The following is a 27,966-nucleotide window of genomic DNA, read 5'->3' as shown; positions in this document are numbered from 1 at the left end:
TAAGCAATTATCGTCAGAAAAAGAAACCATCAAATAGATGGAAACTTGATTATATTGAGTTACATTTACAGATAGCATCAACTCTATGACATAGGAGACAAAATAAATCAATTTTGCTCCATCAAAAAAGTAGAGGAAGAAAGAAAGTAAAATAAAATTTAAAAAGTTTCTCACTTTAGAACGCCATTCTCCTCATGTTGGAATCTTAAAATCAGTAGTAGTTGTAATCTGATGAAACATAGTCTCAACATCCAAAACCAGCCAAAGCTCATCCTTCAATCTTCTTATGACTTTCAACATCCAATGCTTGAAGAAATCAGCAGCCATCACATTCAAGCTCGAATTCTCTAACAACGAGCTCTGTCGATACTCGAGGACCCATGTATGAGGATCAAATTGCACAGCTGAGGCGCCCCATTTTTTCTGCACCCAAGAAGTGTTCGCCTCTCGAACCAGGTAACCGATCCCTCCATCAGACCACTAAGAAACCAGAAAGACCAAAAACATCAATAGAATATCATTCATTTTTCTGTCCATAATCAGACTTTGATCAACTTTTTCTATTCAATTCAACAGGTTTTGAGTTTACCTCTGTAACTCTGCCTGATAAGATTGTGAACGACCGTTGCGAAAATCCGCTACTGAGCAGTCCAGCAGTCTGCAGAGGCCATCCCCATATGCTCACTGTCTCTGTAGCTGATTTGTAGATTGTGCACCTTGAACATAACAGCATTCCCTCCTGCCATGGAAGCACAAATCAAAATTCTAAGGCCATAGATCATAAAATGTGAAGAATACAACTGTAAATATAGACCAAACAGAGGAATTTTCTCCTCCAATTCTTTTGAAACAAGAGGGTTTTTGAATCTACCTGATCAATTTTCCACATGGAATTCGTGTAACTGCAATTTGAAATCTCCCCCTTCACCATGCCCTGCAATTCCCTCTGCAAAACCCTCAATTTTCCATTCAAATCTTGCACAAACTGAGAATTCCTACCCGCAGTTCTAACAATTTCGGCCGACAACGACGGCCGAATAACCCCAGCGATCGCCCAAGAAAACCCAGCAGCCGCCGCGAAGATCAAACTCAGAACAAAAATCAACTTCAGAAACCGACGCAACGAATCCAAATTGCCCTCCCTTGTCTCAGCCTTGAATCTCGAACTCAACTTCACCGGAGATTTGAAATCAGGGAACGACAAGATCCGAGGTGTGTCCGAAGTCGGCGTCGTCAAAATCGAAGCGTCGAACGAAATCGGAGTAGTTTCGACATTAGGCCGCGAGGCAGAGAGCTTCGTGAGGGAACTTTTTTGAACACTGTAAGGCATTAGATCCAAAGTGGCGCTGATACTGTCTAAGCAAATTTTGCAACTGCAATTCGCATCTTTCCGGCAACCGGGGTAGTAGCAGCTGTCACGGGCTTCCGATCGCTCATCCTCTTCCATGGCGGCGGCGGCGGTGATGGTTGAATTCGAAGAAGCTGAGGTTGAAAGAACCGTTTTCATGGCTTCTGTCGTTTCCTCCGAAAACCCAAATTTTCAGAGTCGATGGGAGAGACGGGAAAATTTAATCGGAGAAGAGAGAGATTCGGGGTTTCGAAATTTGAATTCCCAACGGTCAGTTGGGATCTGTTTCTTTATTTACTTCCACATCAGATATGGAAAGTTTTCTAATTAAATATTTTTCATTATGCCAATCTGAGATCAAAATATGGGAAGTTGAAATTAAAAATAATAATAATAATAATAAAATAGTGGCCTCGTTGTGTTTAAATATTAGTTATTTACTTATTTTGGGAAAAAATATTTTTAGAGTTTAGATATATCGATTTAGATGATAGATAGATATTATGATCCATGTACATTCGGAAATAGCAATTAGGAATATAATATTTACAATTTTGTTATTAAGGGAAAATAATTTCAAATATGGGTTGTTTTTGTTGTTTCATTTAAAGGATTTTATTTTTCTTTCCTTTTCTGTTCCTATTATTTTGTCCACTTAGATTTGAGAAATTTGAGTAATTTTATTGCACTAATCCAGTAATTTCATTCTTTAATTTGAACATAAATGTCAGTATTGTTTTCGTTTTGTCTAAAAAGGAAAAAATATATTTTATTCGTTTTTTTCCCAGTTTCCTCTATTTTATTTGGCCATATTCTTTTGTCTCAATATTTCTTTCATTCTTCAATTTGAACATTGTTTTCGTTTTGTCTCAAAAAAGAAAAATATATTTTTTAAAATTATGCTTTATCCTTATAATTTCTTTATTTTGTAGGTACATTTCCAATCCATTTAAACTTTTAGCCAAATTTAAAAAATGAAAACAAATTTTTTAAAACTATTTTTTTTAGTTTTCAAAAATTGGCTTAGATTTTGGAAGCAGTTACAATAAAATACATACAAAATAAAGAAATACACAGGTGAAAGTAATGTTTACCATTTTAATTTTAAAAAATAAGAAACCAAAATCAAAATGATCGTCCAACCAGACATTTAAGTATTTTGATCCTTTCTATTTTTATTAAAGTTTGATCTCATAAATAACCTTGTTTTTTTTTTTTACTCGGCATGTAACACAGTGATATAAGTAGCTTTTTTTTTAGTTTAATAATCATTGAGACAAAGAATCAAACTATCAACTTTTGAGATAATAATAGATACTTTTATCTATGGATCTATATTCAGATTCGCAATTCTTACCTAGTGGACCAGTGAAGACATTTTAGTCTTTTAGTCAGTCAATTTGAACCCGATTATAACATTTTTCCATTTTACAATTAATATTCAAGCTACATTTGCAAGGGAAAAAAAAACCCAATCAACCTAATTTTAACATTGGGTTTTAATTCCGTAAAAAAAAACATTAAATTTTAAATTTGCTTTAAAAACATTAGAATTTGATTTCATCATTTTTTATTTTTATTTTTTTTGTAAGCGTCGAAATCTATTCTAAGCTAAGTTCTATTATTTTGGAGATTTCTAGCTAGATGCAAACATTCTTGCAACTAATAGAATTATTTTTGTGAGTGCTAGATTTTGGAAGGTTTTGAATGATTTATTAGTTGGGTTTAGATTATTCACAAATTTGATTGTGAATTGTAAGGTTTTAATTTAACAACTATTTCAAAATTAGTGTTTAATGAGATGAAATTAAGATCTTAACGTTAAAATTGACTCACTTAACAAATATAAGACCAAAAAGATATTTTTTTTTCAAAAAAAATTATTATTATTATTATTATTATTGAGGAATACAAAAAATTAACTAATCTCAAATTAAATGAAAGATCAAATTACATGATCTGATTTAGACATGAAAGGGAGGGAGGGAGATTCAATCACCAAATACACATAATTCAATCATTTAAAATTATTATAACAAAATTTCCTAACTAAATCATCATTGATTCAAGATTCATGAATCTTCTAATTAATTATATAATTTCATAAACGTAATTAGTTGATTATGAGAGATGCAAAAGGGTTGGTTATCTACTTGAGAATTTAGTTAAAACTTTGGCAAGTTTAGTAACTAAATAAATAAATTAAAGATGGGCCCTCTTATATATCGTGGCTCAACTTGGGGCAAAAGGCCAACTCTAATTTTTCTAATGAAAAATTTTGCTTCAAAATAATGCAACCACCCTTAATAATTTCATCAAGAAAAAAAAAAGGCAAAAGTTAAATCCCTATTTTCTTTTACCAAACTCAATTATTCATCATCTGAACTTATACAAATCTTTTGATCTAACCTTCTTTCTTTTCTATGTTTTTTTAAGACCATAAAGAATACAATATAGTTTTTTATGTCTTCTCAACCCATTTGACAAACATGTGCACAACTCTTTGCCCTTTTTCACTCCAATTATTACTCTTCCTATATTATTATTTTAACAACATTATATTACAAATAAATGGTGGGTAATTCGAATTCAACCACCAATTAACAGAAGTACTAATGTCGGGGCTACCGGGATTTTCATGGTTGTAATTTGAGCTGTAGATCCTACTCCGGAGACGGAACTCCCCACATTAGTAGCATGCGTCTGATTCCGGCATTAATCAGCAAATAAGGATATTTATCCATCAGTAATGAAAATTACATTAGTAAGAATATAAACCGAAACATCTTCCGATTGGGTCTCGACTATTGGTAAAACAGAACTTAATTTAGCAACTCTTTTCAAAATGCGTGAAGGTAAATAAAAAAACATCCTCAAATGTAAGCTTCGTGGCAGAAAAGAAGAGATATTTGTAGATTAAACCTGTACTTGTATGGAGGGACATAAATGATATGATTGAAGTTTGTTGTTTCCGACATAGGCTACTTGTTTCTTTGCCAATTAATTTCAAGATGCAACGGATCAATACTAATCATTTCTATGTTCTTAAATAATAACATTTTCTTTCTGAGAAATAAAAATGGTAATTTTAACATGGCATTCATTTTCCCAAAAACACATAGTTCATAGGGAAGAGTACTAGCTAGGAAATCCCCATATAGTGTTAATAGACTTTCATCTATACAAAAGAAGAAAGCTTTGAAAAAGGCCTTCAATGGCGTATTATTCCAATAATCAAGAAAGGGGATCAGAGATGGAAACCCTAATGGTTAATTAATTAATTATATAAGAAATTGACCAAAATCAGTACAAAGACATAGACGATTCAAAGCCCACCTGCGAGGAGCTGGCCGATCTCCCATATTTCTTAGCAGAAGAATTAGAATTAGAATTAGAAGAAGAAGAGGAAGACGACATGTCGCTGGACCTCCTCCTGAGCATGAGCCTCATTCCATCGGCCACACGAATGGCAGGGTTGGATTTGAACTTGCGGCAAAACGACATGTGGGCCTTCACAGCTTCCTCCACCGATCCCTCCAATGGCTTCTTGCTCCTCTTGGCTTCGTCTCTGACAGCCTCAGAACACAGCCCACACAGCCATTTCCCTTCGAATTTGGCCTTCACTTCGCTGATGTAGAATTGGGTGCAATCCTCTTTCAGCCCACAGCAATCGCACGTGACAACCAGCTCCATCTCCATAGCCGAAAGCTCCAAACTCTTTTTGCCCAATTGGATGGAGAGAAGACGACCCAGATGCTGGATTGGATAATTGTGATGTGGGTAAAAGTGGGGTTTGGTTTTGAAGGTTTTCTCAGTGGGCATCAATGGCGGAAGAGAGAGAAATAGATTAGAAAAAGGAGTTTTGGCATAATCAGCTGCATGTTTGAAGGGAAATGGGACAAGGAGTTGGTCGGGGGACCTTTGGACGGATGGTTCTTTAAGGTATTAAATATACCAAAATTCCCTTTGGCCTTGTATCAATCTTTGTTATACCAATTATAACCGTTGACTAAAGTCGTCTTATTACTTGGATTCTCCTCTCTATCTCTCTCTCTTCTTTTCAAGAAAATCCTATCATATTATATAGAGCAACGCGAGGCATTTTTCCCCGTTGTAAAAATACAATAATTGATCAATCTGGACATAGTTCAATTGGTTAAGACATCTATCATCGATCAAAAGATCGTTAAGTTCGAATCTCCACCTAAACATATTGTCGTATTCAAAAGAAAATCAATAAATAACATATAGTTAAAGTTGGGTTTAGCAAATGTATATATATATATATATTTCAACTGGAGATCAACAAAGCTGACATGGATTTACCTCAACCATTTAGACATCTTACTTCTTTTTTGAAATCAGAGGTTCATTCTTCTATTTTAATATTTGTTCTACTTAAATAAATCTAACATAACAAGTTAATTATTTGATGAAGGAGACCAAAAATTGAAACTTTAAGTTAATATACGAATTAAAAATATAATTATACATAAAATCTTTAATATATAATATATGAAGGAGGGTTGGTCACGAAGACTCATTAAAAGATTCTAAAATATTAATTGACGACGGTTCAACTTAAAATACTTCTACCCCATTATTTGTACTTTCTGTTTAAAAAATTTTGTTTAATGAATTGGTAAAATATAGTCGATTGAAGTGTGATGATTCATGCAAAAACACAACAAACAACAAAAATATATAAATGAAAACTATGAATAATTAAACTGCTAATAAGGCAAAACGAGTATAGCTAACGGTAATGGACATATATCTCCAATCAAAAGATTGTGAGTTTGATCTCTCACCTCACACATGTGTACGTACCAAACCTTTAATAAGAAAAAGGAAAAAGAATAAATTATTCCATACAAAAATTGGGGAAGTTGTCTCTTGTTAGAAATGGTAAGGAAAAAAAATGAGGGGATTTTCTCGAAGGAGGAAGGGCTAAGGTTTGAGCTTGGGGAATCAATTATTTGTTTTTCTGTTTATTTTTTATGTCAGAATTGATTTGGTTGGAAAATGACCCCTACGTTTTAGTGGTTCAATATCCCATTGATTGGATTTGAATGGTTGGGACTCACTTGTGTTGATTAGAATATTTGGTTAATCATAAAATAATTGAAATTTTTTAAAATCTTTTTTTTTTCCCTAGGAGTAATTTAGTGGGAGAATTTCTAATCTTCCAACCTCTCACCATTTGAATTATATATATGTTTTTTTTTCTGGACTCATCAAATGTTTACTGTGGACTTAGACGTTGATATTCGTGCCTACTTCACAGCTGCTACCATGATCATAGTCGTTCCCATTAGAATCAAAATTTTTAGTTGGATCATGTGGGGATTCGATACAATACATAACACCCATGTTATTTGCCGTAGAGTCCATCTTTTTGTTCACGATAGGAGGATTCATTGGAATATTCCCGACAAATGCAAGACTAGACATTGCTCTTTTGATTTGTAATTTTGAAATGAGAGATAAGATGCGGTTCCTTTTTTACATCTTTCTTTTATTTCAATAACTCAAATAAAATATGATTGTTGAAAATTCATACTTTGATCGTTTACTTATGTTTTTAAAGTTAATTTTGAAACTAATGTTTGTTGCATGTTGGTTGAGTTTTTTTTCTCAATTTGGCCAATTATTTTATATATATATATACACCAACTGCCATTTTTCTCCAAACATATTCACACACATTTCCAACGTCTATCAACTATCCTTAATAGAATCGATATATGTGGCTAAAAATATGGTTAAATTTTAACAAAATAGTATCCTTATAAATTTCACAAGCTACATAAAGCCATTCAAAACCATTTTTAAACCACACAAAATTGAAAATAACAAAAATAGACGAACCGACCTTTTGAAGACCAGTTTAGTAACGTTCATATTTCTTGTTTCTCGTTTTCAAAATTATGAATAAACATGAGCATTTGACAACCATTTATGTTTTTTGTTTTTCATTTTTTAGAAACATTCTCAAAATTGTCTATAAATTTGGGAAACAACAACAACGAGTTTATTGTTTCTTGTTCCCGTTTCCAATTTGTTCCAACATAAATAAAGATCTTGTTTTATCATTATTGAATCTACAGGTGTTGCAGGTCACACAATTCTATTTTTCTTTATTATAAAAGAGCTGGAAAATAAAAAACGAGAAACGAAAACAATAACAAATGGGTATTGAGCTATCACTTTCTTTCCCCCAAAAAAATTAGAAGGCTATCGATCACTTAGGTAGGTACTAAAGTTAGGTTTAATTTAGGAAGTTAGTCTTTACCATGTTTTGCACTAATTTTTCTCCCTTGTCCCAAGCAAATGAAATGACCAATTATTAGTTAAATTTGCCTCCCAAAATTTTGGACGCTTGGCAGACAGCAATTGGTCATTTACTTGAAAGTTTTGAAGTGGACGACAATGAACATGTTACATTATTTTTGAGAGAAGTCTTGTCACTCATTCCAAACCACTAAACATTTCATTTATTTTCCCTTTTTGGGACAAAACATCGTGCTACTCCTCCCTAATTCCTTTTTCGTCGTTCCTTAAATCCAAATTAGTGTTATTAACCCAACATTACATATGTTTGGGATGCAAAATAATAGTTTTCTATCAATTAAAAGCCGTGAATGTCTTGAATACGTATAGTCGCATTATCATATGGTGTCGTTTTGAATATAATTTTGGATATGTAAAAATGTGTGGGATTTAGCTTAAAACAAGCAAAGTTTTATATTATATTCCAGAGATGTGACGTAAGTTTTAGTGTCACGCATAAGGACAAATCTTGTTCAATTAATCAATGAGGCTCGCTACTAATTCATATCCTTAGACAATGTCAAGTGCCAATGATTGTCTATGTCAGCTCAACACAATACCGATCCATTATCAATCCATGTTTAGTTTGGACCACGTTAATTTGACACATGGTTACACACCTTTGTCTATCTTGTTAGTTGGTTTATTTCACTCATCTATTTCCATGATCTTCAATAAAATCTTTGCTCTTTATTATATTTAATCGAAATCATCAATATGACGCATAATGTCATAGCTATAGGGTGGTGCCACCCTTCATCGTCATATATCAAAACTCAATTGATAACTCTCCTCTCGTATTTGTCTCATTAAAAAATATCACACTTTTATTGGAATCACTTCAACCAACGCAAACAGAATGTTAATAAAAACCCGAGCAAATTTATCTCAAATTGTAAGAGGTTGACAATAAATTTTGAAATACTTCAAGTCTTGTAGGTCATTAATGTGTGAGAACCAAAATGGGACAAACTGCGTGAAGTATGAAAGGCAGAGAGAGGCTGAGGGGGATTTGTGAGAGACCAAAAATGCTTCTGTCTTTGCTTTCCCATGTGACTTACTCAGAAATAGCACTCCAAATTAAAGTTTACAAATTTTCAGAAATAATAGGGCCAAATGGATAGCCTTGAAAGAGTCATGTGGGGCTATTGAAGTAGAAAAGACCTACCTTTTGATTTTGCTAAGATTGAGGGGAAAAAAAAAAAGAAAAAAAGGAAAAAAAATCCTTGTGAAATTTCATCGGTGTCTGTCTTGCTCTTGCATACTGACAGCAGAATGCTTGTCTCATGGGTGTTTTTGGCCACTGAAGATGACCACTGTTGTGTCCCCTTCTTATGTCTTAATTATGTCACAAGAGCCTGTCCCAAAGATGAAAGAATTGGATGAGTTTGCACTGAAATCCCACGGCCCACCACATACATGTTTTACTTTAATTTTATGTTTTTTTGTGCAACAAATATTGATCGAGGTCAATCTGGTAAAGGCAGGCTGATTGGGGGAGCGGGATGAACTGCAAAGCCACTTGGCAAGGAAAGACATGCACAAGGGAACAACACTCCAACGCTCAAGTCAATTTGAGTTCAACCTTAGTATAGAGATCGATCTACAATGTGATACGTGGTTGAGGAGTGAAGTGTTCTATTTATAGGTTAGGATATCCGGTAGGAGATCCAACTGATGGTTGGACATGTCGTGTCGAAGGTCAGCCCGTCGAGCTTGCATGTTCTGGGTGGGGAGACCTTCATCCTGCTTAAGGGTCTTTCTATCCAGTATTTGACTAACCATGGAAAGTCGTTCCTCGATCTTCAGGGAAGACCTTCAAGTGGTAGGGAAGACCTTGTTTGTTGGACTTTCTCTGTCTTCCACGTGACAAGGCTATTTTTATCCGCAACAATGTTTTTCAAGTGGAATTATTTCGGAGTGACCATCACAATATGGTTGTCACTTTCATGATTCATCTAAGATTAGATATTTGAGATACGTTATTAAATAACTACAGTCAAATTTCATTCATTTTGGAAGAGAAAGCATCGCGAATACAAGTTACTTGACAGTTGGATAAACAAATGACAAAGAAAAGACTATAAATTTTTTAGGGTGTGAAAGGAGACTTTTAGGCGTGATGATTGCATACAAATAAAGGAAAGTAGAGGTGGTTATTGAAGATAAGAGATACTTGGTTGGGTGAGACTCGACCCTTGAGAATAATCGGTACAGCTCTCTAACTTTTCAAGTACCTACCAAAATATTTTGCATGTGAAAAAAATTTCGTCCCACTCAAAATTTAATTAATAAAATTTATTCAAATTATATCGAATAGCGAGTATCAGCTCAATCTTTTTGACCTTGAACAATGAAACCAACTCAAAATGATCAAATATCCACTCCACACGACATTAAACACTTAGTTTGTTTCAATTTTACTATTTCTCCGAAAACATAGATTCATATTATCCCTGTCATTTAGATCTCAAATAGTCAATATCGCAGGATGCAAAACAAAACCCGCTATCCAAACAAGGGAAAAAAGTAACAAAACCACATCCCTTTTGAATTATTAGCTAGTGATTGATCTTAAAGCACTCAATTGGTCATGCATTCCACCTTATCTACTACTTAACCTACTTTCAAATATGATTATTGTCCATAAAGTTGACATTTTTGTACATGGGTTTCTTTAGCCATTGGTGTAGTGGGGCAATGATTTCTCACATGGCTGATGGTTCCTCCTTTATTCAACATTTATTTATTTTCCAGAGAGATACCCTTCACATGGCCACCCCACATGCTCTTACCTTCCAACCAAGGGCTTCTTTCAACTGCCCTAAAAATCAATCATTCTCTTATTATTTTAATATTAGTTTCTCCAACAACAGTTTCTCTCGATAGGCAAAGCGAGCATAGTTCAACGGTAATTGAGATATATCTCTGACTAAGAGATCATGAGTTCAAAACCCCTTTGTACTAATAAAACAATTTCTCTCGATATCTGTATCGAATAACCAGAAAATCCAATCAACACAAAAATATTTAAATGCTTATCAACAAGTATCCATGTCTGGTGGATTACTTCTCATTTTTGTGACAAAGAAAAGAAAGAAATGCAAAATGAACATTTTTTTTCAAATTTTTTTAAAAATTAAAAAGTTACCAAATTTTGATTTGTGGTCAATACAAAGATGGATGTTGACAGACTAGTTTACTTCAGTTCTCAACAGGAAATTGTAACCAGCTTTGGTTTGGATGATGGATTTTTAAAGAAAGCAAAATTTTTTTTTCTCGGGTCATTCATTCAACCATCTGATCAAGCAAGTGCAATAATGCCCATGGAATCTGAAATCATTGTAGATTTCTTCTGGATGCAATTTTTTAATGGTGGTTAAATAACAAATTTGGTTGTTTAGGATTCGGACATAGTTTTAATCTAGTATTTTAAAAGTTTCAATTTAGTTCTTCTAATTTAAAATTTATTTTAATTGTCCTATGATTTAAAAAATTTTAATTTGGTTCTAGCTAAACCTCACGTCTCTTAATTATCTTTTTTTTCCTATTTTCTTCTACCTTTCCGTCAGCCTTAGACCTTAATACAATTAATTAACGCAACAAATAGAAATATTACCCCACTGCCACTTAAAAAAAAATTCAATATAGTAAATGATTTGTGAAGTTTGACTAAACCAAGGAATCAAAGTAACTTCTAAAATTATAGAGACTGAAATTAAACAAAACTCACCCCATGGAGACAGAATTGAAAATTTTAAAATTATAGAGATCAAATTTATAATTTTTTTTACGAGGTACGTAAGTATTTAAACTTCCAACCTTAATGGAGAGATATACATTTTCACCTTCCAACCTTAATGAAGAGATATACATTTTCACCGTTAGCTGTAGAAAGAAATATATATTTTCATCATTAGCTATGCATATATCTATCATGGCAAAGATAGGAAAGTATATAAAATATTCTCATAAAATTATGGTCATTATTTGAACCTTTCAACCATAAAAGTTCTTTGTATTTTTGTTTGGCAATCTGACCACCACTATTTAAAGTAGCCGAAATGGCAGTTCCCCGTGAATTCTACTTATCCTGTCAACTAAATCCAATGTCACACAAACCAAAAATAATTATAAAATATACTCAAATTGCATCTATGTAGTTAAGTTGGTTACCCATTTCTATATTCTTTGTGCATTTTTTTTACAGCATGTGAGGTGGAAAATCGAACTCACAAACTCTTGATCACTAAGTTATCTGATCATTGATATTAAAAATAATCAAAATTGGCCAATTAGCCCAAGCATATTTTTATCTCAAACATTCATTACCAATTAATCAACTTTACCATGTCATTTAAAACTTAAAACCAACCCCATTATCGTTTAAAATATCCAATTAATTTTCCATTAGCGTCACCTACCACACAATAACTTCAAGAATTAGAACTATTTCTTAAACCTAAAGGGGCTCGTCGGAACTAAAAAAAAATATAATCCACCCACTATTTTATTTACCTTATATTGGAGGGTATCATAATCAGACAAGCCATAACGTGGTCTGAAGGCCCTGACTTTAATTATTTTACCTTATATATCAAACTTCAATTCCAAAACTGGGGGCACAGATTGGATAAGCCGAGGAGTTAAGGGGCCCACCCACGTGGACAACACAGTCAGCTAGCGCCGTATGAGTGGCTCAGGTGGGGCCCTTGTGGGGTCCACTGTTCATCGTCTGTTGCTACTCTGTAAGGGGCAGATCTTGTTCATGGACTCAATATCCCTTCACCTCTTTAATCAATCATTTTACAGTCCCTCACTCTTCTCTCTGACATAGAATCTGCGGAAAGCTTAAAGAGTGATTACAGTTCTGCTTTTGGGGAGCAGCTGCCGAGGTCAATTAGACTTCAACTCCATGTCTGTGGTTTCCGAGTTTGCGTCCGGAGATTCCTGGGGAAGGAGGCGGAGCAAAGGCAACGGCAACAGTGAGCTCAGGTTGCACAGGATTATCAAGGTGGAGAGGTTGTCGAACGAGTCTTTGGTGACACCAAACAGCTGCGTCAAACCGGCACCAATGAGCCCGCCGAGCAGACTTCCCCCATTTGATATGGACATGAGGGTTGCAAAAAGTGTGGCTTCCATCCCTTCTGGACATAACCTTGCTGCCAGCACAAGAACAGGCATAAAAGACGCCTGCAATCAAAGTGGAAATCTGTTTCACAGGAGGACAAGCATTCACGATCCAGTAGAAACAATGTACAGTTATACAATATAAATTACCTGACCGAGTACCGTTATAATCAATGAATCCCCAATCGCAAACCACTCATCACTAATACCCAACTCACGATTTATTCCGGTAACAAGGAGAACCTAGCAAATGACCAGAGAAACAAGATAAAGTAACTAATGAAGTATGGACTACAAACATGAACTGATGAAATGTTTCTATCATGTCACAGACCTGACTCATCCCAAGTGCACAACCAAAAATGGTGGTTACAAGAAAAATTTTCCTCAGAGGGACTTTCTTGAGAAATCCATTATAAAGCCCAACACCAATTAGAGATGCTACTGATGTTACAAGCTTGACACGCCCTAGAAACTCTGGAGTGAATCCAAGTTTATTTGTACTGAGAAAATATTGAACCAGAAGTAACTTTAGATACAAATTAGATGCTGAGTGACATGAAATCGTGAAAGCAACTAAAAGAGTGGAATAGAAAAGGGGATAACATTTAGAAAGAGTGACCATACGTAAAGTAAAACATGGCAGAGTCTGATTGTGGTGTTGCCTGCCATAAGAAAATAAATAGTGTTGGAAGAAACACATTTTGTTGACTAACAGCATTCCACAATTCAGTAATATGCTGTCTTGAGCTCCGGATAAAATTATTGTCGGCTGAAGGACGATTTATCCCTCTGACAGGCTGCTCTTTCACGAGAACTGCCACCGCAGATGTTATCAATGGCAGCAAAGCTGTGACTCCAAAAACAAACCTGGGATACCCAATTTGCATTTTAGAATTCACAATCAATGCCATTTTTTATGTAACACCCACGAGTGAAGAACTACGGTACCTTACACCATATGCATCCACCAGCGAGCCGCTGAAGTAGGAACTCACTATTCCACCAAAAGCCGAAGACCCCCAACATAATGACTGAAGAGATCCTGACATACTTTGTGATTCACCACGTGCCCTCTCTACAACCATGGAATCAACAACCTACACCAAACGTCTGATGTTTCAGAAAGATAAACCCTAGGTTGCAAACCGCGTAATTATGGCTAGTGTACATTTATGCATTTTCTCGAGTAGATTGGAGAGAGATGCACAGGCATAAAATTCTAGATTAAACATTAACATTATTACTTCAACTACAATGTAGATTTACTCATAAGGGTCAAACTTGAACGTTCAGTGGGAGAAATGATAGCTGTCAATATTAAACAATCTGAGTCGAAGCCATTCTCCGAGCCTGTCTTACTAGTGAAGAAAAGGGAAAGGTGTTCGAGGTTTTGTGATGACCAAATTCTAGATTAAATGTTAACATTATTACTTCAACTACAATGTAGATTTAGTCATAAGGGTCAAACTTGAACGTTTAGTGGGAGAGATGATAGCCGTCAATATTATACAATCTGAGTCAAAGCCCACTCTCCGAGCCTGTCTTACTAGTGAAGAAAAGGGAAAGGTGATGGAGGTTTTGTGACGACCAAATAAACTCCCTGTCTCTCTCATTGATGAGTTGTTAGACTAACTGAATGGAGTCATGCTTTTCTCAAAACTTGACCAAAATTCGAGATACACAGACACAAGCGAGACTAGAGGATGTGCTGGACAGCTTTCAAGATGCAAGAGAGCCATTATATATTCCTAGTGATGCGCTTTGAGTTCACCAGTTCACATTCAACCTTTCCAAGCTTGAATGATTGATGTCTTAAGACCAATCTGCAAAAATTTGTCCTTTTTGGATATGTGATCATATCCCAGGTAAAAAAGTTTGTCCTGGACCATCCAAGATCCAGTCCATGCTCACTTGGCCCAAGCCCAAGAGAGTCAAGACATGAAGAAAGCTATTTGGAGAGGAGACGGATTTATAGGGTTAATGAGATATTATCTCAAATTTGTCCAGAGATAAAACAGCATAGCTTGGTTGACAAAGAAATTAAAGAAAGATTGGCAACTGACCCATGCCATGACATAAACCAAAATATAAAAAGACCAACCAACACGTTTACATCTTATCAACATTGAGAAACAAGAAGATTGACGTTCCAAATGCAAATGAAAGTTTATATAAATAATGAATTGTTAAGATGCCAACCCTAAATTCTGGTCTCCATAAAAAAAATGCACCTATCGTTTCAGAAATAGTAATTTGATGTAGCTACTAAACTAAGTTGTAAAGTGGAAGACACTTACAACATCTGAGAAGGCTACAGAAAGAGATCCAAGAAGTATACAGGAAGCTGCACCATACTTGCTATCAACAAGGGTGGCCATTAAAGTCCATGAGAGTGCACCTAGCAGTCCTGATAAAATCAAGTATGATCTTCTTCGATAACCAAAAAGAGGAACAGAATCGCTGCATTCCCAAAAAATTATTAGAAAATTATTCTTTTTTCTTTTGGCATTCGTGTAAGGCACAAGGAAGTCAGGTTGGACACTGGAAGAAAAGAGAGAAACAAGGAAGAAAGACATTTGTACCTGATAAACCCATACAACGGTTTGACAAGCCACGGAAATGCAGAGAAGCCAGATACTACAGCTGTCTAGTCAATAAATATCATTTATCAGATATCTAATTGCAAAAATCTTTTTGTCTGATTCAGAATAAAATTATGAAACTGCAATAATGCTTTAACACAGAGATGATATACTACATTAAATTTGATCACAAAGGAAAATGTTTCAATTGATTCAAATAAATAAGAGTTATAAATAAGAACACTGAACAGGAAAGAAACGTGAAAACAATATACAACCATCAGTATGCACTATGGACCATTAGGTATGTCAACACAGCACATCAAACATTTGTAAGTAAGACCTAAGTATTCATGATCACAGGACTATATAGTATATACCTCTGCAGGATCTAGATGTAAATCATCCTTTAAGTAAAAACTGACAGCAAGCCTTGCTAGGCCTAAAACCCCTTGAACAAAATAGACCATGGCTACAGCCACATTATCTGGGGATAGATCCACCCCAAAAATTTTAATGGCACTTGGGTGATATTTCTTCTTATGAGCAGAATTTTTACCACCGTACGAGATCAACCCTTCCCTGTCATTACCTGGATGATACAGGCAAAACAACACCAAGAGAAGGCAAGTAGTAAGGTATATAGTAGAATTAAGAAACTCAAAAGCTAAAATAAAAAAGTGTCCTGGCTTTGGTATAATATGATGAGAAGCACCAAATGCAACTCTTAAGAGTCCAGAGATCGAGGATCACATCAAGGGTTCCATTTAAAAGCTCTTCAAGCACATCTACATCTAATTTTTCTAAAGATTAATCATATGTATCATCAAAAAGCACAATTCACGCTGAATGTAAAAACAGATTTATGGTTTCGATTCAAAATCATTTCCTCCATCAATCAAAACACAAATACATATATCTGTACTACTAATCAACCTTCACTGTGCACGCTTCCGAGACTCTAGGCGCTTGTTACCTTGTTGTGCTCAACACCAATTCTTTTAACAATTAGCTACAATTTTAGAGTTACAAACGATTTATCTCCAAAGCAGAAGCACAACTGCCCCTCCAATCGAACCTCTTCATTTATTAATAAGAAACCGCTCAATTAATTGAACCTTGACTTTTCATGAGCCGTCTCATCTCAGAATATTAAGATTCCAAAATACATGTTGTGCTTACCATGTAATTTATATTCCCCAACCAAACAGAATAGGTAAGAAAACCAACAATTCGCATTTCAGTTTTCCTCGGAGTTCCATAAGACCCGAGGAAATGACGTGCTCACACACGTGCTTTGACGCAAAACAGAAGAAAACAAAAAGAATTGTAATCTTACCGCTCCAAGAATTGGGCAAAGGCTCGTCATCGACGACGTCCATTGACACAGGAACGGCGACGGACATGTCGTCTTTTGGCGAGTCCCGACAAGGCGGCTGCGACGGCGACGGCGACGGCGACGGCGGCTGTCGACTCCGCTTCAAGGCCCCGGCGTGGAGAGGGATTGGGCTCCGGCGTGTCTTATAGGGAGGAGGGAAGGACAAAATTGGGTTTTCGAAGCGCGAGATCGAGATTGAATGTGTGATGGATGCGGGCATTAAAATATAGGCCATAGGGTGACGTCTTATTAATGTTCCTAATTTGGATTAGAATCTTAATTGTAATTTAATTAGTACTGAAATGACTAAACTAACCCTGTTCGCCGATGCGGACCTGAGTTGCCCAAAAACACTGTTTTTGGCGATGTCAGTTGCTCTTCTGTGGTCGTGGGGCAGGCCACACATAAATCTCCCATATTTTTGTTATTTTTAATGTGCTTTTGAAATAGAAAAGCATGCTTCAAACCAAAAAAAAAAAAAAGAAAAAAGAAATAGAAAAGCATAAATGACGTCTTTTAAATAATATATTGATAAAATAAAATAAGGAAAATAAATAAAGTTATTTTTCCAAATAAAATGATAGATGCCAATTTAAGTAATAGTGTTTAAATGTAAAAAACTGCCTAGTGGTACAGTGGGTGTATTATTACCCTAATAAAACTTCCATTCCAAGTTTGAATTCTGGGTTCTGTTCTTTAAAAGTACAGTATTTTTAAAATAAGTTTAAAACCCTACAATATTTTTTATATTTTTAATTAAACAACTATATTTTTAAAATAAGTTTCATTCGGAACAATATTAAAAAAAACCCATCTTGTAACAGTCATTTGGGATGAAATTATTAGTTTGAGGTTTCAAGTAACAGCATTCTAATAAAATTGAGTGATGGTGTAAATTGATTTTTTCTCTAAAATAATATGTCTATTATATATTATTTAGTAGTTTTAATATAAAAAACTGCTTAGTGGTGCAGTGGGTGTACTGTTATCCTAATATCACATTTGTCCCAAGTGTGAATCCTTGGTCACGCATCTTTTGGTCTACCAATCTTCTGTTTTTTAAAAGTACAATATTTTTTTTAAAAAAAAACCCCTTTGATATCAAGGGAGCATATGCTATCCTACTAGTTTGAGATGTGATTGAAAAATTTTAAAATTTATAGATTAAATAAATATAATATTCAAAAATTTAAAAGCCTAAATTTATAATTTATAATGTAGCGTAGTATTTAATAATTTTATTGATATAAAATAGAAATCTCATAAATAAACCAGGATTGAAAACAATGTAAAGTTTCCTATCGTCATATTTTTTAAAATATATATTTTCAAATATGATTATAGTCCTAAAATTTTTCTATTTTATACTGTGATTAATAAATTATTGAAGACTATTCTGTGTTTTAACTAGTTGGCATGGAAAGCTTTGCTCTTAAAAAATGCATCTGTTTGATGTTTTAATATATAAAATTTTTAATTTCAGTCTCGATTTTCATTTAATCTTTTAGTCAAACAATCAAATTAGGAACGAGGATTAAAATAAAAATAAAAAATTAGTTAATAATAAGGATAATTGTAGTAGGTAGTAAAAATAATTTATGTATTTTTAAAATGTCACCAACTTTTCAAGATTTCAAATATAGTAAAATATTTGAATTTTATTTTCAGAATTTTTATTATTTCGATTTTACCTTATGATATCTGATATACATCTAATGTATATATGTACTTGATATATATTTAAAGTGTATATATATCTAATATACATTCCATCTATATTTGATATACATTTAATTTAATGTACCTCTATATACTTCTAATGTACTATTGATATACATTATCAGATGTATCCACGATATATATATATATATATGATGTATCTCAAATCTATGATATATTAATTATATTTGCAACTGGTATACTAGATATAAGGTATATAAGTTGTTTAAATTATAGTTTATCATTGCAATTTGTTGGTTGATATACTAATATTATCAATAACATTGATTACTATATCACTACTATTTATTCTATATTAATATAAATTAGATATTAAATATAAGAGATATAAACGGTTTAAATTTATAAAGTAAATAAGATTTTTAACTTTTTTTTTATGTGCACGATCCACATAAACCTTTTATACAATAACTTTATATTTCAAATTTGTTTTTATGATCCACATGAAAAAAAATAGTGGATACAATAGTATTATATCAACACACATGTATTATAGTTATATTAGTAAATATTATAGTTATATCAAAGGTATATCATTGATAAATTATAAGCATATTAAGTATATATCAAATATATATCGATGTTATATTAGTGATAAATCATTTAATCATATATAATAAGTTATATTAGTAGATATCACATTTATATAAATAATATATCATTTGTATATCAATGGTAAATTAGAGACATATAAAGTATATATCACAGATATATAAATGTTGTATCGGCATGGTAAATCAATGGTTATCCTACGCGTATCAGTGGTAAGCCACGTTAGAAGTTCAGTAGATATCATAATTATATCAGAAGTAAATCAATTTTATATCATTATTATATCAGTGGTATATAAGAGAGAGTAAATATATGATAGATATATTGTAGGGTAAATTTATAATTTTAAAGTTGGACCTCCGTTTTTTTATTGGAAAAAATGCTATGTGGTTGATATTTTGATTATTTTACTAAATATTTTTGTCATACTGGCAATTGTCCCACGTAATAATATTCTTGCAAAAATTCGAAATCATGATATTTTGCAATTCTATTTATTTATTACTTTATAAATAAATAAAAAACTACAGCTGTGCTAAACTTATTGGCGAAGTTTAGAATTCTATAAAAGACATTTAAACCAAAATATATCAACTAAGAAAACTATTAAATGATACACAGGTTTTGTATACCTAAATTGGTCACTGGATTTGATCGGTTCTTAGAAAACTGAAAATGAAAAAATCCCGAATTTCGCCCTTACAAAATCCATATTTCCTCAACAGCCCCTCTCTGCAAAACCCCACTTTTTCCAGAACCCTCTGGGATCCATTATTCTCGACTTCCACCAACGCCTGAACCCTAACAACCTCCGGGAACTCTTTCAACGCCTCCGTAACGGCCGCCCTCAGCGCCGCCGTGGCAATCCCTCGTCCCCAATGCTCCGCCGCCACGGCATAGCTGATATGTGCTCTGCATCTCTCCTCCGTTTCCGGCCTGACCGAAACGTACCCGACGGAGCGGCCGTCCAAGCATATGGACCGCCGCCATGGATGGGGAATCGCGACCTTCTCTAGGTAAGTTATTGCTTCTTCTTTGGAGGTAATTGCGTCCCATCGGAGGTAGCGGGTTACTCTGTCGTCGCCGGCCCACCTGAGAAAGTCGTTGGCGTCGGAAAGCTTGAACGCCCGGACGGAAATTCTTGATGACTCCATTGATCAGAAAGAGGGCCGGTTGTTCCTGAGAGTTGGGGCTGGTCAGCTACGGCGGCCATCAATTTATAGGCAAAATTCCCCTTTTACCCTTTATTTTAGCTGGGTCAATTTTTATCTTAAAATTCAGGGTGAAATTACAAGTTTTCAGTGTCTAATAATTTTTTATTTTTATTTTTGTGTTTAATAAAATTGTCAATTTAAAAAAGGATATAAGTTCTCAGACTTTCAACTCTAAAACATATGTATAAACTTAAAATTGCCTTATAAATTAGAGATTTATCCTGTTATATATTTTCCAAAGCTTGAAAATCTATTTAAATACGAACATATTGGATAGTTTTTACAAATTACAAACTTATTAAACACAAGTTTATAATTTTATTTTTATGGGCTAAACTGACGATTTAATCAAAATTTTCATTAATTTAAAAGTAAAAAAAAAAGTTCCATCTTGCTTGACCATTACCAGGTATCATGACCTCTCCTGGAAGATAAAACGTTAAAATTTCTACTCCCACCTTTTTTTTAAACTAAAAACATAAATAATTAAAATTATTTTTAATCTTTGAAATTTTAAAATATCTATTTCAGACTAAATTCTATTAGTATCATTTTTTTTTTCATTTTTAGATTTACATAAATGACCGCAAAACACAAAAACCTTATTTTACTTAAAAATAAATCATATAATTTGGATTGAAATTTTTTTAACAAAACAAATAACATGACTAAAAATACTAGACTTGGATTTTTCTTTTCAAATTACAACAAATATGGAGGAGGAGAACAAACTCAAAAATATCATAATTCAATTAATTAAAGTTTATATATATACACACTAAAAATAAGTCGAAAGTTCTCCATGTGGTGTTAAATTTAATAAAAATAAAAATAAATTGCTGACGTGCGAGACTTTGAGTCCACCCCAAGCAATGCAATTTTGACTCATCAAATATGAAAGTTCGTCGCAGTTTCTCCTCTCCTCTCTATAAATCCCCCATTGAAATTTCCAAACTCCGCAGAGGAAGAGAAAAAGATCCGCAGCCATGGCAGTGACTCTCCGGCCGCTGGATCTGACCGACATCGACGATTTCATGGTGTGGGCGTCGGACGAGAAGGCGGCTCGATCCTGCTCGTGGGAGCCATACACGGACAAATCAGACGCCCTAAAGTTCATCAAAGACAAAGTCCTGCCGCACCCGTGGTACCGGGCGATCTGCGTCGACGGCCGGCCGGTCGGAGCGATATCGGTGACGGCGAATTCGGCGGCCAGGGACCGGTGCGGAGGCGAGCTAGGGTACGTATTGGGCTCCAATTTTTGGGGGAAAGGGATCGCGACGGCGGCGGTGAAATTGGTGGCGGAGAGGATTTTCGAGGAGCGGCCGGAATTGGAGCGGGTGGAGGCGCTGGTGGCTGTGGAGAATTTGGCGTCTCAGAGAGTGGTGGAGAAGGCCGGTTTTCACAGAGAAGGTGTTCTCAGAAAGTATGGAGTATTGAAGGGCAAAACCAGGGATTTTGTCATGTTCAGTCTTCTTTCTACTGATCTTCAATCCAAAATTATTGATGAACTGTACTGCGTCAAAATTTCTGAATGATTTTAATTTGAGTTTCGAATTCAGTAGTTTTTACAGATTTGTGTGCAAGGGAGAAGGGCCGCCATTGTTGTAGTGTGTAAGCTTAAAATCGATATGAATTTTTTCTCTCTCTAAAAGGTCCATCAAGTCTTTACTCATTGGAGAGGAGCTATGTATCTGTGGATGTACTCATAATTTCATTGGATTAAGTAAGATTCAATTAAGCTTAAAAGAAAATGTCTTTTTTGGAAGTTTCATTGAGATGATAGAGACGTAATTAAAATTAAGATTGCCATTATAGTTCAAATACATGGCATATAAATTATTATCCCAAAAAAAATATACATGGTATATAATTTAGTAATTTAATCGTTTAAGTGGTAAATGTGTCACAGTTATCAAAATGGTGTTTGACACATCATTTTAATAAGCTTGAATTTGTATGATTGCTTTGTAACATAAAACTTTGGAATACAATTAATGTTGAGAGGTAAGTTATAATCGGTAAGATTATCGCTTTAAATGCTAACTTGAATAATGTTGAGTGGTTAAGACATATATATTTTTTAAAGTTGAAAATTTAATTTTTACCGATATATTTAACATATTCATCATTTTAGAAAATAGAGACTCTAATTTAAAAAGAGATAAATATAGATTACCGTGAGATGATAAAAGATGATTTGAATAAAAACGATGAATATTTTTAAATAATAGAGAAGAAAAGGAGAAAAACTTTTCAACTACATTCCTCCACCATTTTTACCAATACATTTGATGTTGAGAGTGATATTATTGTTGGAAAAAAATATGGACGAATTATTCACATATCAACTATTTTTCCCTTTCCCGAAATTAACAAATAAGTAAGTAACAATAATAAATGAATAAGAGATATAAATATAAAAGCTCTAACACCACAAATATTTAACTCATTCATCTAAATCTTGAGACTATGTTCAGGTTTTATAGTTGAAAATATTACCATGAAGATCTCACTCAAAATATCACCTACAAAAATACTAAATAGGATTACAGTATAATTGAAAACATCTTCACTAAACCCACGAATACAGACTCATTTTCACACACTGTCTACAACTACTCAAGTCTCTTTTGTTTAGATTATGTACACTTGATACAAGTCTTAAACCACCAATTTATAGAAACGTCTAAGCCAAATCGAAAAGGGCTCAGATACCTGGATTCTGATTCTAAGCTAAATCTTGCAGCAACGTCTTCATGGGTCATTGTAGTGTCGCAGCACTACGGGCTCGATTCTCCTAGTTCAGGTGTTATGCAACTCTACTTTCTTTCTTGTTTTGGTTCCATTGTCTCAACAATTACATATTCTGTCATTAAGTCTTTGCATGATGTCGTTAGTTGTTCTTAACTTACTCGAATGAACATTTTGTAATAAATTAGTTGGTGGTGGTTAAGCCCACTGTTTTTGTACCTTGAGATGTACTCAAAAGACGAGTGAGAAAAGTAAATAATATATATAACCTTAAAAAATGGACGTTGACCAAGTGGTAAGCTCTACATCTTGTGTTAATTCTTCTCTACCCTACTAATTTTATGTTGTCTTACTTTGTCATTGTCATTATACATTAATACATTGAACTGGAATAATGCTTAACATGTGTATTGGAGTTGGAGGATTCAACGCTTGCTAGTTTTCCTTTGAAATTTTTTTATTTCAATAGCTAAAACTTGTTCTTCATTTTTTTTGTCTCGTTCAAAAAACAAACTGTGATTGAACACCCAAATACCATTTTTTTTCATCGAATTCGTGAGCACTTCTTTCAAGAATTTTTATTCTTCCCAAATGTTAGCGAAATTGAAATTGTAAAGATTTGATGGCAATGATAATTTTTTTATTATGGAGGAAGAAGATGAACGTCAAACCCTCTCAATCTAGGAACAAATAATTCATATAAAGGAAAATCTAATCAAAAAAAATTTATTATAGTTAATTATTGCAGGCCAACGTGAACATAACTCAATACATATACAGGTTTATATCAAAGGAGGTCAAAGAAATCATATTTGGATTGATTAGGTAACAAAATTAAAAAATCTGAAAATTTTTGGTGGTACGATAATTTAATGTATGTATTAAAATATTTAATAAATTAAACCCAAGGATGAATGTACAGATTGATGACGTGCGAGACTTTGAGTCCACCCCAAGCAATGAAGGCAATTTTTGACTCTCCAAAATTGAAAATTCGGATGCGGTTTCTCCTCTCTCTCTATAAATATTAAATTGGAATTCCCCCACTGAAATCTCTAAGTCGGCAGCCATGGCAGTGACTCTCCGGCCGCTGGATCTGACCGACATCGACGATTTCATGGTGTGGGCGTCGGACGAGAAGGTGGCTCGATTCTGCTCGTGGGAGCCCTACACGGACAAATCAGACGCTCTAAAGTTCATCAAAGACAAAGTCCTGCCGCACCCGTGGTACCGGGCGATCTGCGTCGACGGCCGGCCGGTCGGAGCGATTATGGTATCGCCGAATTCGGCGGCCAGGGACCGGTGCAGAGAGGAGCTAGGGTACGTATTGGGCTCCAAATTTTGGGGGAAAGGGATCGCGACGGTGGCGGTGAAATTGGTGGCGGAGAGGATTTTCGAGGAGCGGCCGGGATTGGAGAGGCTGGAAGCGCTGGTGGATGTGGAGAATTTGGCGTCTCAGAGAGTGGTGGAGAAGGCCGGTTTTCACAGAGAAGGTGTTCTCAGAAAGTATGGAGTATTGAAGGGCAAAACCAGGGATTTTGTTATGTTCAGTCTTCTTTCTACTCATCTTCATTCCAAAACTGATGAACAACTGTGATGAGTCCAATTTCCGAATCGCTTGAATTCGAAACTGAAATTTCGGTTGTACTCCAAAAAAAAAAAACAAAGAAGACTGAAATTTCTCATGTTATATACCAAATTTCCGGAAAAATAAAAATAAATAAATAATGGATAACGCTCTCTTTTTTAATATTAGAATTACAACACACAAAAAATAGATATTTTTATTACTTTTTAAGTTGAACAAGTGAGGTCAAAACAAACCTAGTTTAATGGTAATTGAAATGTACATCTAGTTAAGAGATCATGAATTTAATTACGTTGAGCAAAATTTGTATTGACTTCCTACTGGTGAAAGATAATATATTGAATATAAATATAAATATATAAATATGAAATAATAGTGATTTTAACACTATTAAAATATTTGTTTTTTAAAATACATATATTTTATTTTGATGGGTAAAATCGTATATATATATGATGATAAAATATTAAAAATTTAAATGGACCCACCAAAATAATGGTAATTTTGTTGGTTAAAAAAGTATTAGATTGTAGAAAGATTTTAGTAGGTGGGAATTCAAAACTAAAGATATATATTTTAAAATATAATATATTTGTGAATATTTATTAATAAGAGTTTCCCAAAATTGTAATGGGCCGAGTCCATGGCCCGAGGAAATTATCTCCACCGTTTTCCCGTTGAAACCCTACTTAAAACAAAAATTTACAAAATTAGCCTTGTACTTCAATAGTAAGACAATCGTAACTCCTTTCTTCCCCAATCCCTCAGAAAAACTACTGCCACTGCAAATGGATCCTCTCTCAGCTCTCAGAGACTTCACCATCCGAGGCGAGCTCGATAAAATCGTCCGAGTCAACGACGAGTTCCGTTTCGCCGCCGATTATTCCTTCCCTTGCTCCGCCGAGACAGCTTACCGGTCCAAGCAGGGCAATCTTTACACTATCGAAACCCTCGTCTATTACATAAAGAATCACCATATCAAGCACACCGAGTACCTTCAGAACGCTCGCACACAGGGGATTCCTCCGGTCACTTTCCCGGACCGGAAGCCTTTGCTTGATTATCTTACCGGCAAGGTCTCCTCCTCCGACGCCATCGAGTTCCTCGTCCCTCAAAACCCCAAATTCCCAGATTTGCCCTCTGTGGATGAGTATCGCCCTGAAGATCCGGTGATTGTTGGCGCGGCTATCGATGCGGTAGACGAGGACCACGGTTTAAAGGATTCTACCAATGTTGATTACATGTCGATGATTAGGGCTATCGAGAGACCGTTGAAGGACCGGGAATCGTTGTTGGAATGTAAGAATAGGAATTTCTATAACGTGCTCGTGGCGTCGACGAAGCGCGAGGAGGAGAGGCAGCGTATTGAATCGCAGCAGAGGAAGGATGGTTTGGTGGCCAAGAGTAGGTTAATGGGTTCCGACGACAGGGGTTTGGTGGGATATGGTGATGAATCGGGTTACGATGCGAATCCGAAACCGAAAATGCACTTGAAGGGAGGGAAGATTGGAGAGGGCGTTCCTATAGTACTGGTTCCCAGTGCTTTCCAGACTCTAATCACAATATATAATGTGAAAGAGTTCTTAGAAGATGGTGTTTTTATACCTACAGATGTTAAGGTTAAGCAGATGAAGGGGGCGAGGCCCGACTGTGTGACCGTGCAGAAGAAGTTCAGTAGGGACAGGGATAGGGTGGTGACGGCGTATGAGGTTAGGGACAAGCCTTCAGCTCTGAAATCGGAGGACTGGGACCGTGTTGTAGCTGTTTTCGTATTGGGAAAGGAATGGCAGTTCAAAGATTGGCCTTTTAAGGATCATGTTGAGATTTTCAATAAAAGTAAGCGAACTATTGATCCCAAATTGGTTGATTTTTGTTCCTTAATATGCTATTCAGTTTGATAAGATAGAAAGTTAGTCTGTGATGTTAGTAGAGAACTGTTTTTTCCCTTCAAGTCGAACAGAATTTGCATTACTTAGTATGCTCTGATAAATACGGTTTGGATCTGAAAAGGATTAATATGCATTGAATATTTTGCAGTTATTGGATTTTATATGCGTTTTGAAGATGACAGTTTGGAATCAGCTAAGAACGTGAAGCAGTGGAATGTTAAAATTATTTCGGTAATCTTCTACTTCCTTAATTCATCCCCTTCTGTGCTATTGCATTATCTTGATTCTTGATCTGGCTGTGGTTTGATTTTGCGATTCCCTGCTCTCTTTTTGTTTATGTTCGTATAGTCTAGTTTAATCTTCCCTATTGTACCGTGGCAACTTAAATTATGTTTCGTTTTGCAGATTAGCAAGAACAAGCGGCATCAAGACAGAGCTGCAGCATTGGAGGTGTGGGATAGGTTAGAAGAATTTGTACGGTCACGCTCTCATTCTTGATGTGAATTCTGGTGCGCCTTTTTTTTCCTCTTCCCTGTTTCTTGTTGGGGAAGACCCTTGTTTGGTGTCCTGATACTTGTATTGAGCCTCGTTCCAGATGTAAAATAACACTTCTAGAAATCCTTAATGAGAATCAGTTTATGATTTTGAGTTGAACTCTTATCTATTTTTTGTAATCTCTGTCGTAACTCTTTTTGGTTTGAAAATACAGTAACGTACATTTCCTGTAAGAAAAATTAAGTATATACTAACTTAGTTAATTGATGTGTCATAGTGCTAACGATATAGTGTCACATGGAATTACCAAATTCACAACTGGGGCAAGTAAACCCAAATACCAAATGTAGTGTTGACTTCACAAAGCTATGCAAACTAGTATTTTCAAGATGCACTTAGGTGCTCGTCAGAGGTGTCTCCTGGTCGCCTGACTGTCATTTAGGGCAAGTAGCTTCGCCATCTTTGTCTTATGACCATTTGTCAGAGGTGTCTCCTGGTCGTGTGACTGTCATTTAGGGCAAGTAGCTTCGCCATCTTTGCCTTATGACCATTTATCATGGCGATACAAGCACTTGACTGCATGAAGGTATTCATTTTAGGTCGACAAGTTCCATGTTTACTTCTTTGATCCTTGCTTCTGCTTCAACCTTCGCTAAAGCCTAGCAATTTGTTTCTTCTTCCTTCGACTTCAACCTAAAATTTTACCCGAAGTAGTTTTTTCTTCTTCATCCTTCAGTCTTAGGCTGCCAAGTTCATTCTAATTGCCAATATTTATTAAAAAAAAATTGTAACCCTACTACCATGGAGCTACACAAGGGTGAAAGAAGCATACGATAAGTTGGCTTCATCATGTAACGGTTGGTTGGAAGTAGAGTATACATAAGTAGGCTTGTACCATGATCATTGAAAAATGAAGATAATTTGTAAGTTCATCCAAATCCATTTGTAATTGATTCTTTTCGT

At 34.9% G+C, this 27,966-nt stretch overlaps 6 protein-coding genes across 7 annotated transcripts; 2 read left to right on the top strand and 4 right to left on the bottom strand.

Moving 5' to 3' along the window:
• Nucleotides 1-13: 13 nt before the first annotated feature.
• On the bottom strand, nt 14-1,620 carry LOC111009403 (C-8 sterol isomerase). The gene is made up of 3 exons (XM_022282474.2): nt 872-1,620; nt 590-739; nt 14-480 (listed from the first exon to the last, which is right to left on the bottom strand). The coding sequence occupies exons 1-3, from the start codon at nt 1,505-1,507 to the stop codon at nt 193-195; spliced, it is 1,074 nt and encodes a 357-aa protein (XP_022138166.1). The 5' UTR covers nt 1,508-1,620; the 3' UTR covers nt 14-192.
• A 2,237-nt stretch (nt 1,621-3,857) lies between these two features.
• On the bottom strand, nt 3,858-5,408 carry LOC111009375 (uncharacterized). Its single transcript, XM_022282436.2, has 2 exons — nt 4,685-5,408; nt 3,858-4,051 (listed from the first exon to the last, which is right to left on the bottom strand). The coding sequence occupies exons 1-2, from the start codon at nt 5,168-5,170 to the stop codon at nt 3,938-3,940; spliced, it is 600 nt and encodes a 199-aa protein (XP_022138128.1). The 5' UTR covers nt 5,171-5,408; the 3' UTR covers nt 3,858-3,937.
• A 6,755-nt stretch (nt 5,409-12,163) lies between these two features.
• On the bottom strand, nt 12,164-17,167 carry LOC111009427 (folate-biopterin transporter 1, chloroplastic). 2 transcript variants are annotated; one of them, XM_022282503.2, is made up of 9 exons: nt 16,736-17,167; nt 15,777-15,988; nt 15,397-15,461; nt 15,112-15,274; nt 13,763-13,911; nt 13,439-13,681; nt 13,146-13,314; nt 12,962-13,054; nt 12,164-12,874 (listed from the first exon to the last, which is right to left on the bottom strand). In XM_022282503.2, the coding sequence occupies exons 1-9, from the start codon at nt 17,007-17,009 to the stop codon at nt 12,578-12,580; spliced, it is 1,665 nt and encodes a 554-aa protein (XP_022138195.1). In that variant the 5' UTR covers nt 17,010-17,167; the 3' UTR covers nt 12,164-12,577. The 2 variants fall into 2 exon arrangements, with proteins under 2 accessions (XP_022138195.1, XP_022138196.1); XM_022282504.2 differs by lacking the exon at nt 16,736-17,167 and adding an exon at nt 16,333-16,573.
• Nucleotides 17,168-19,546: 2,379 nt separating this feature from the next.
• LOC111009437 (Acyl-CoA N-acyltransferases (NAT) superfamily protein) lies at nt 19,547-20,220 on the bottom strand. Its single transcript, XM_022282516.2, has one exon. The coding sequence runs from the start codon at nt 20,218-20,220 to the stop codon at nt 19,708-19,710; it is 513 nt and encodes a 170-aa protein (XP_022138208.1). The 3' UTR covers nt 19,547-19,707.
• LOC111009349 (uncharacterized) lies at nt 20,151-22,045 on the top strand. The gene is made up of 2 exons (XM_022282405.2): nt 20,151-20,289; nt 21,243-22,045. The coding sequence occupies exon 2, from the start codon at nt 21,267-21,269 to the stop codon at nt 21,813-21,815; it is 549 nt and encodes a 182-aa protein (XP_022138097.1). The 5' UTR covers nt 20,151-20,289; nt 21,243-21,266; the 3' UTR covers nt 21,816-22,045.
• A 3,306-nt stretch (nt 22,046-25,351) lies between these two features.
• PHP (PLANT HOMOLOGOUS TO PARAFIBROMIN) lies at nt 25,352-27,162 on the top strand. The gene is made up of 3 exons (XM_022282488.2): nt 25,352-26,455; nt 26,657-26,739; nt 26,914-27,162. The coding sequence occupies exons 1-3, from the start codon at nt 25,408-25,410 to the stop codon at nt 27,004-27,006; spliced, it is 1,224 nt and encodes a 407-aa protein (XP_022138180.1). The 5' UTR covers nt 25,352-25,407; the 3' UTR covers nt 27,007-27,162.
• The last annotated feature ends 804 nt before the right edge of the window (nt 27,163-27,966 follow it).

The sequence above is a fragment of the Momordica charantia genome (assembly GCF_013281855.1).
Source record: "Momordica charantia cultivar OHB3-1 chromosome 5 unlocalized genomic scaffold, Mcharantia_2.0 BLBB01000005.1, whole genome shotgun sequence".
In the NCBI taxonomy this organism is placed as follows: Eukaryota; Viridiplantae; Streptophyta; class Magnoliopsida; order Cucurbitales; family Cucurbitaceae; genus Momordica; species Momordica charantia.
Note: the sequence above shows the minus strand (reverse complement) of the source record. Positions and strands in the feature narration are given on the sequence as shown.